General features: G+C 38.5%; 1 protein-coding gene across 1 annotated transcript in view; it reads left to right on the top strand.

Moving 5' to 3' along the window:
- The window catches only part of TMEM64 (transmembrane protein 64), a gene marked incomplete at its 5' end in the record, with an annotated part of 9,800 nt that extends 6,956 nt beyond the window's left edge, over positions 1-2,844 (top strand). The window contains one exon of the mRNA XM_010142219.1: positions 2,616-2,844. Coding sequence (XP_010140521.1) covers positions 2,616-2,807 — 192 coding nt within the window. The remainder of the gene's footprint in view (positions 1-2,615) is intronic.
- Between the last annotated feature and the right edge of the window lie 5,908 nt (positions 2,845-8,752).

Genomic DNA, 8,752 nt, shown 5'->3' with positions numbered 1-8,752 from the left:
GAACTGTGGGTTTGTCAAACCACCCCTACACAAAAGCCCTTGTGCCATCAGCTGTGCAATAATGTGCTCAGGGTGCTTAGACCCAGCACCTGTGCAGTGTTCATTACTGAACACTTTGGATTTTACGTAGATACTTAGGATGAAAAGTGCTGTAGAAATACCATTTTGTTAATGACTAAATCAGAATATCCTAATTTTGCAAGTGAGTAAATTTGTGAGAAGTATATAGTACCTTTACGTGGGCTTAGCTGATGAAATAATTTTTCACTAAATACTGGGGGTAAGCCTTAAGTCTGAGACCGTTACGAGCATAGAGGTAGTGCATATTTCAGAACTAGATTTATGTATTAAAACCTGCTCTGACAGCATCGGTGCTTCAGGCTATGTTTGACCAGCAGTTACCATGGTTTGCAGACTTCTAGATGGTACTGCCGTTATTGATCTTCCTCAGTTTTTACAGTCATAAAGCTGATGTTTACCAATGCTAAGATATAAAATTAAGTCTAGAAGCATTTTAGCCATCCCCTCCACCCCAAACTTGTGTGTTATTAAAAAGAACATTTAATTTATGGACTGCATAGAACGGGTTTAAGAGTATTAAAAATGCCTTTGTAAATGTGTGGTAAATAACCTTGATAGATCAAAGAGAAGATAAATTTAACTTGATCAGCTTTCATTTTAGTTGTGAAATGTTATTTCTGGAGTAGTAGTTTTTAGTGATCTTTCCCTTTTTTCCTCCTTTTTTTTTTTGTTAAATGACATTGGCTCTCCTTTGTGACATATATAGGTTGTAACATAACTGTCACTCACGTAAGCGCTAGCTGGGGAGACTGAATGTTTGAAAAGGAGTGCTCACTTCCTTGAGAGCAAGAGACCTGACTAAGTCAAGGAGAGACTGTTAGTGGAGGAATTACTTATGTTCTCCCAGCTTCGCTCAGGCATCTGCCCAGCTTTGCCTGGCTGGGCTTTGTTGCGACTTCGATTTAGTAAATAGCTCTAAAAGTCCTTCACATTTCATGATTTTGTGTATGTATTTTTTAAATCATTGATCTAGGGAACTTGACTATTGGTAGTAATATTTCTAAAACCAGTCAAATTTAAATATTTGGGTAAGCTTTTAGAATAGGAATTTTCCTATATATTCAGAACTTGGCTTCTGTAGTCTCTTTTCGACTCTTATATTGGCCAGTTTTTGAAACAGATAACTTGAATTTTTGAGGAAAGTCTGTTTCAACACAAGGATAGTCAAGCAGTGGAGCAGGTTGCCCAGAGAGGTGGTGAAATCTTGGAAGATTTTAGGACCTGAGTGAACCCTGAGCAACCTGGTCTGCCCTTGGAGCCAGCCCTGCCCTGAGCAGCATGTTGGGCTAGAGATTGCCAGAGATGCCTTCCAGCTGCAATTATCCTATGACCATGCTTGTCAATCATCTTACTTGGTGATGTGCTAGCATCTTTTATGCTGGCTGTCAGATGTTTTAAGTGATAGTTCCTAATGTTAAAGAAAACCATAACCCTACCAATTAATAATGAAGTCCAGGTTTTGGGCTCAAAACTTTTAAGTTCTGTTGTAAACAATATAACCTTTTTGGTTTTTTTTCAAGAAGTTGCAGATGCCGGCTAGTTTCATAAAACATTCCTTAGAAAGACAGAGGAATTTAATTCTTTCAAAGGGACTCTCACTGTGAGACAATTTGATTTTTATTTGATGATTTTATTTTTTTTGTTAAGGAGAATCTCAGCTGAAAATTCAGCTAGTGTTTTACTGAAACCAAAGGCTGCCTCTGGAGAGTGTATGCATGCCAATGTCATCAAAAGAGTACTTTCTAAGCAGAAATTATCCAGGTTTATTCCTGATAAATTTTGTGGTGAAATTTTAAAAATTCTTAGCAATAAAATTCAGAGCAAAAGCCTAAGTTAAAAGGTTTGGACAGTATTTCCTCCTTAAAACAAACAGAAAAACTCACATGACCAACATCCTGTCCCCTCCCTGAGCCACCCTCCAGAAACCAAGTTCTTCTCTTGCAGACAACTGTAAGTCACTCAGACTCTCTGATTCTGTCCCATTTAGTCCTGATATCCCAGAAACACAGTGATACTGCTGCTCTCTGCTATCTTCCATGCCAGAAGGGCAAGGACAAGAAGTTTTATTTAATTTACCCTGCATCGTTCCGTCTGCTGGTTTGTGAGTTGCAGATGCCCAGTACAGTTTCAACCTACTTCACTTGGTACTTGGAAAACAACCCTTTTGACTTACAGAAATGCACCACGTTTCTTTGTGGAAATATTTTTGCCAAGCGAGAAAGTGAAGGGATTGCTATCTAAAAAATGTGGATATCAGTGGAAAGAAAGAAAATATCTTTTCGACTCATATCAGTGTTTAAGCTCTAGGTAATGGCTATTTTCTGATATGCTGCTTATGTTGTTAGCATGTATAAGTTTGGAGCCACTCATTGGGTAAGTTCATCTCCCTTCTAATGTCTTGCTGATGAAGCATTAAGTCAACAGATACCTCCATGAATCCTTGCATTGACAGCTCTTTGTTCATTCAGAACAGCTGCTTTGTATTCATGCTTACAGTTTATATAGCCCGTAACACTCTTTTGTTTTATTTGCAGATTGTTATAAGCATAGGACTCATGTTTTATGTTGTTCACCGAGCTCAAGTGGAACTGAATGCAGCTATTGTAGCATGTGAAATGGAAATGAAGACATCACTTGTTAAAGACAGTCAGCCGAGCATCAGTGGTTCAACCACATACTGCAACAAAAGGACAGCATTCTCTGGAGGAAGTGTCAATATTGTGTGACTTCAAGTATTAATAAAGGAAGGTTTTGTGAACCTAAGCTATTGCCTAGAAATACCCATGGACCTTTCAACTAGTTTTAAAAAAATTACAAGTGGTTACAGGTTGTACTGTGGCACAAACCAACCGACCAGCTCTTCATTGCACATGGGGTGACTTCTAGCAAGAAAAGAAAGATGGTGAAGTAACTTAAGATGTAAACGCAAATTTGGCTGCACCTTTGGTCATGTATTATGCCTCTCAAGGCCTGTAGTCTGCACTTTAGGTTTTTTTCCTTTGCTTCTATAAACTGAGAAATGCTTCTATAAACTGGGAGAAGTAGCACAGAGGTAAATATTTTTCTGCTTAGCATTATTTATAAGGCTGAATAATTATATGCAGTAGAATTTTATTACTGATAAAGGTGAGAAAGTATGCAGTTCAATATATGTTATTCTTGAATGTGCTTTTGCTTTGGAATTGCTTCCAGAACTTGGAGTGTATTATTTAGCTAATGATGGGATCAGTTGGATTTTTCCTTCATTTTTTATTTAAAAAAAAAAAAAAAGAGAACCCTATATAAAGTTTTGGTTGAATGTATTTTTCTAAGTCATTAAAAATGTTGCAGAGCCATGCATATGTATTCACACAAGCTTAAATCCTACATTGTGGGACTGAAGTGCTCTTAAATAACATTTTAAGTTACACTGTGTAATATGCAAAGTAAAAGTGAAAATAACAGAAGTTATAATAGATTGCAGACACTGTTTGAAGGAGGCTTCGTGACTTAATTGTTGCATTAGTTTTACCACCTTGCTGATTGTAACAAAGGGCTGTTCCACATTAGTCCTATTTATAACACTGCTAACTGTTAAAAGAATGGAGTTTTTCAACTCACGTAACTGCGTGTCATAAGGCTTCCAGAACAGGGAGCTGCATCTCTCCTTTAACAAAGTTATGGGATACTGGCAGTACCAATCTTACGTGAAGGTGGCCTTTATTTTCTAAGTGAATCCCTCCTCCCTTTAAAAAGCTTTAAAAATTCACTTTGGTCAGCATGTTTTTTTTTCTAACAGTTTCACTTTTTTGAAAAGATGCAATCTATTGTAAATTTCATCAGTGAAGATAGGAAAGCTAGAGGTTCTCCTAGGAAAAATAATTAATCCAGTAATGGAGGAGGACAGTAACGTCTCTGAGACTCAGGAATTCTGACTCCATTTTTGCAAGCCAACACTGTATTGGATAGTGCTCCTTTTACACGTGCTGTGGACTGTTTTTCACTGCATTTGAATACATTGGATGACCCAGTAGTAACTTGTGTGTGTGTGTAAAAGGAAAACAACAGTAATGCCTGAAGATGGTGTCTTGCTGGTGTGAGTTTCATGTAGATACGCATACCAGTGTTCAGTTGCTTGAAAACACACACACGTCATCGGATACAAAAATAATGTAATGTATTCCTTATTTTGTAGTTACTTTGCATCAGTTTTTAAGGATGCATTCAGTCTCCAAAATTTTTTTTCTAATACTATGACTGTGCCTCCTTTTTGTAAGGCCGTTTGCTGGGTCCAAGCATTTTTGTCTTGTTGAGAATAGCAGGTCTTCAAGGTCATTCAGAAGCAGAGATTTGATAGCCTCTGACAGTCCTACTGTGAGGATATACGGTACTTGCATAACTTGACATCTATGCATTCCTTGGTAGTGGAAGTTCAATTTTGTTTGTTAAATATGCATCCTTTGCAGACTGCTGTTCTCAGGCCTTGTGACCTAAGGAACTGAACTAGTTAAATGAAAAAACAAAGTTCAGATTGTCTCCTTTTTGTTGTTTTGGGGTTTGGTGGGTTTGGGGGTTTTTTGGGGGTTGGTTGGTTTGCTTTTGAAAAGGCAATCTGTACATACCTGGAAGTGTTCATTTACACATCTCTGCCTCTGACAGCTCCTGTGTGAAAACAAGAGAGCCAGATAACTTTTTGATGACGTTATTTGTCATCATAGTATTATTGAGCCCTTTCTTAACTAATGGGTTTTTAAAATTTTTTTTTGTTTCCTTTTTTTTGGAAAGAACAATCCTTCAATAAATGAACTGATCTGAACTTTGCTCCATCTTGCCAAATCAACAACAGTATTTTGAAGAGGGTATCTCTTTCTTTGCATTTTTTAACTAACTTAAGGTTGTGTTGATTATTTGAGAACATTTCCCAAATATGTATTTTGAAGTGCTTTTATTGCCATGACATTTTGTAACCAGAGTAACTTCACTATGTGAACACTTTTGTAGTATGGAATTAGTTCTTAAGACTTTTGCATTTTGCTTGATACTTGTAATATTTGTGTACAAGTTAATGGGAAATGTGCATTGAAAGAAACTTTTCTGTACCATGCCAATCATAATTTTATACAATAAATTCACTCAAATTTCTTTAAAGGAATATGTATTAAATGTTCAGGTTGCTATGAAATAGTTGGAAAGAAGGTGCAGTGGAGTCCTGTCTTTACGTGCGCATGTAAAGATAGTTGTCTCTGTTAAAGAAGTAGCAAGTTAGAATTTAAGAACAAATTCCATGGTTGGGGAGTTACTGACAGAAGAAAGACCCTTGGGGTTTGTTTTTTTTTTAATTAAAAGTAAGTACATGCTTAATTCTGTTAAATATGTTGAAGGTTAGGTATTTGTAGCTACTTTTTGATAGAAGAATAAGCTTGTGTGTGCTTATGAGAAATATGCTATCAAACCGAAAGAGAATTGATATTTTTGTAAGTAAAAGGAGTAAAAGGGATGTGATTATTATTTTTGATAGTCTCTCTACCTAGTGCAATTAAAGAATAAAAGGGTATGAAGCCAGTTTAAATAATACATAGCAATCCACCTTCATGAATTTTTTTCAAGTTGACGTGATGGTGAAATTTCTATGTTTTGCGTATGAAACGTACCTAAATTGCAGGTCATGTAGATGAAGGAATCTCTCTCGGATGTGTGGCACCAATTGTCCTTCCTCCTCCTTGTGGTAAGCACAACAGCATAATAAATTTGTCAAAATACAACTTTATACTAAGCACTGTGAGGAAACCCCTTTTTTTCTTCAAGAGCTTTGTATACTATTTTCATACTGATTTTTGCATGGTGCCTTCAACAAGCACTGTGAAGGTCAAGTTTGAAGGATGGCAAAGCTGCTCTTACGTGATGTGTTGCTAATGTCATGTATCAGATCCTTTGTGTTCATTTTCAGCTTTCCACCCAAGGCTGGTATGATTTGGATTTTGACTGACTAAAATTACTGGCCTAGTAAGTGGCCTTGCGCATAATCTAGGATACGATGCTTAAGATGAAATATTAAGAATGTGTTCCCTTTCACTCTGGGGTCATTCTTAATGACAGCACCAAATAGCTCCAGTAGCAATGTGACAGGCTTCCTCACTACAATAAACGCAAAGCTGGTGCCAGTCCCATCTATGTGAGAAGATGATGGTTTGGGCATGAGGGAATAGGAATTCGAGTGCAGAGGGGGAGCTGATGCAAATTCTGCCTCTGCTGGGGGAAGCAGCTTATCCCTGACTTTTCCCATCTTGCAGAAGGACAGTGATGTGCCTGACGGACTATGGGTCTAAGACATCCTCTCTTCATGGACATCAGCATTTGTCTTGCACTATCCTGCTGTATTGATTTTTAATTTTTTTTCTTTTGTTAGTGATAAGTAGCAAGAAATAAGTCTGTGGTTTCAATCCTCTCCCTTACCTCCTTCAATAGATTATTCTGTCATATTGCTAAATTTAAAACTACATTTTAATGAAGTCTCCTGTTCATTAATGCAAACTAAGCCCTTCTTGCTAGCCAGATGACTAATGTGTAGATGGTTGGCTCTGAATTCTCAATTAGTTTGGATGATTAGCTAGGCAAGATTTGCTGCTGTGAGTGTCCAAAGTCTTCTAACTTCTAATTATTTGGGACTTTAGATACATTGTGAAAGAAATTAGCAGAGCAGGATTATCGTACAGCGTTTTTAGTTTATTTTGTTTTGTTATAGAGAAAAGGTTATTAGCAAGATTGAAGAAGAAGGATTTGTTCTGTCCTGATCCTGAGACTTGAAGGGGGTCACCCTTGGGAGTGTTGCCAAGATGCAGCACATGTAAGCTTAGGTGAGTCAAGGTAATTAGGTGCCGGCTTCCGTGAATAGAGTGTAAAACCTTGATCTTCAGGTCAGCGTGGCAAGTCTTTTTTTTTAATCATACAATCTACAGACCAGCACAGCTGGCATTGCTGGCTGCAGTGCATTGCTTCCCACCCCTCCTCGTCTGCAGCATGGAGGGATCCAGAGAGCCTCAAGTTTTTCAAGTCCAAGGGGAAGAAATAATATTCTGACCACAGTGGACACAATGTGAGGAGGTTAAATTAACGGTAACATTGCCAGAACTGTGAATACAAGCAGGTACCTTGTTTTTGTAACTGCCGAGTCCTTTGACATCTTCCCTTTCTTTCCACGGGAGGGCAGCTGGGTGTCCTCACCTAGAGGTAGGTCTGTCTACTCTTCTGGAGAATTTTAGCATGCTTTGACTTTTGGATGTCTTAACTTCTGAAATAGTCTTTTGACAAATTTTTCTGACCAATTAGAAAGGTTTCATTTGTCCCAGTAATGGCCGTATCAGCTGGTGTGCAAACATGTATGCACCAAGTGGTGGTCATGCCTTTGCACCTGGTCCAAGAAGGAACTTCTGCAGGGCAATGTACATGAGCTCAGTTTGCTGAATGTGAGATGCCTCCCTCTGTTCGCAGTGGACTGTAACTTCTTCCCTTAAAGATTGTGGGTGGGAGGAAGGAAGGAAAGGCCTGTGGTGATGGACTATTCTAATAGCACATTTTTTGCTTTCTGTCTTAGAAACTTGTTTGCTTAAGAGCAGAAATATCCTCCATTTAATGTGAGAAATGGTAGGTATTGAGGGAATAGACTAATAAATTCCCTGACTGTAATTTTTGTGAGGGAGTAACAATTTGCTTCAGTACTTGGTGAAGCACCCAGATAGTAGAGGGGTGGTTTTATTGTCAATTTTTTGGGGGTGGTACTACTGGAAGCAAGTAATGCTGAAATGGCAATGATATGAAGTTACTGCTGGTTCTTTTGAACCTGCCTTGACAACTTAAGGCTGTTCCAGATGTCTTCTACAGCTATAGGGAATAGAGTCTCGGAAGCAGCTAGAGTAAGAGCCCTAAGTAAGAGCGTCTCTGCTTCTGGAGGACTGCTGAATACATACCTCTGCTTTCACAGCCTGGGCTAACAAGGTCCAAAAGTACTGGATAGCTCTCATCAGAGGAGGAATGTTTGTTGTTCCCCTTTTGATGTCTTATGTAGAAGTATATGGGAGATGGTCTGCCCACCTGAAAGGTTTCCTTTTGGCCTTGCTCTGCTTTTCTTAGCTCAGGTGGTAGCTGGGTGGGGAAGAGCTGTGCACTCTCTGCTTTTCCACCAGATGGGGAGGCAGGTGTTGCTGAGTTGAAGCCAGAGGTTGTGCTGTGTCTTTCATTCTCAAACAACTTTCTAAGTAGCTTCTTTTTCCTATGCTCTAAAAAATGCCCAAACAAACAACAACAACAAAATAAAACCACCAACACTATTCAAAAACCATTTCAGACTGGTAAAATTCATACCAGTAAATGAATATCTTATATTCTCCTGCAGATGTAAATTGAGGTACAAGATGATGTTTTGTGTTCAACTAACTCTAAGTAATCCCTTCCATGCTCAGTGACTCCTGTGCAAAGTGAAGTTCCCCAGCTGCTGAGCTTGCTAGGGTGAAGTACTCTGGTAGCCATGAAGAGGTTTTCCTGCAGCTTACACTATCAAATCACTGATTTCCAGTCACCTTAACGTGGTGGCACTGAATTTTAGAGTTTCACAACTGTGGAAGCAATAACTGCGTGTGCAGCTCCAACGTCACATGAATTGGTACTTAATAGGCATTTTGTGTTGTGTCTGCTGTAT

Source organism: Buceros rhinoceros, unplaced genomic scaffold, assembly GCF_000710305.1.
Source record: "Buceros rhinoceros silvestris isolate BGI_N320 unplaced genomic scaffold, ASM71030v1 scaffold938, whole genome shotgun sequence".
Classification (NCBI taxonomy): domain Eukaryota; kingdom Metazoa; phylum Chordata; class Aves; order Bucerotiformes; family Bucerotidae; genus Buceros; species Buceros rhinoceros.
This window is presented reverse-complemented; position numbering and strand designations above follow the sequence as displayed.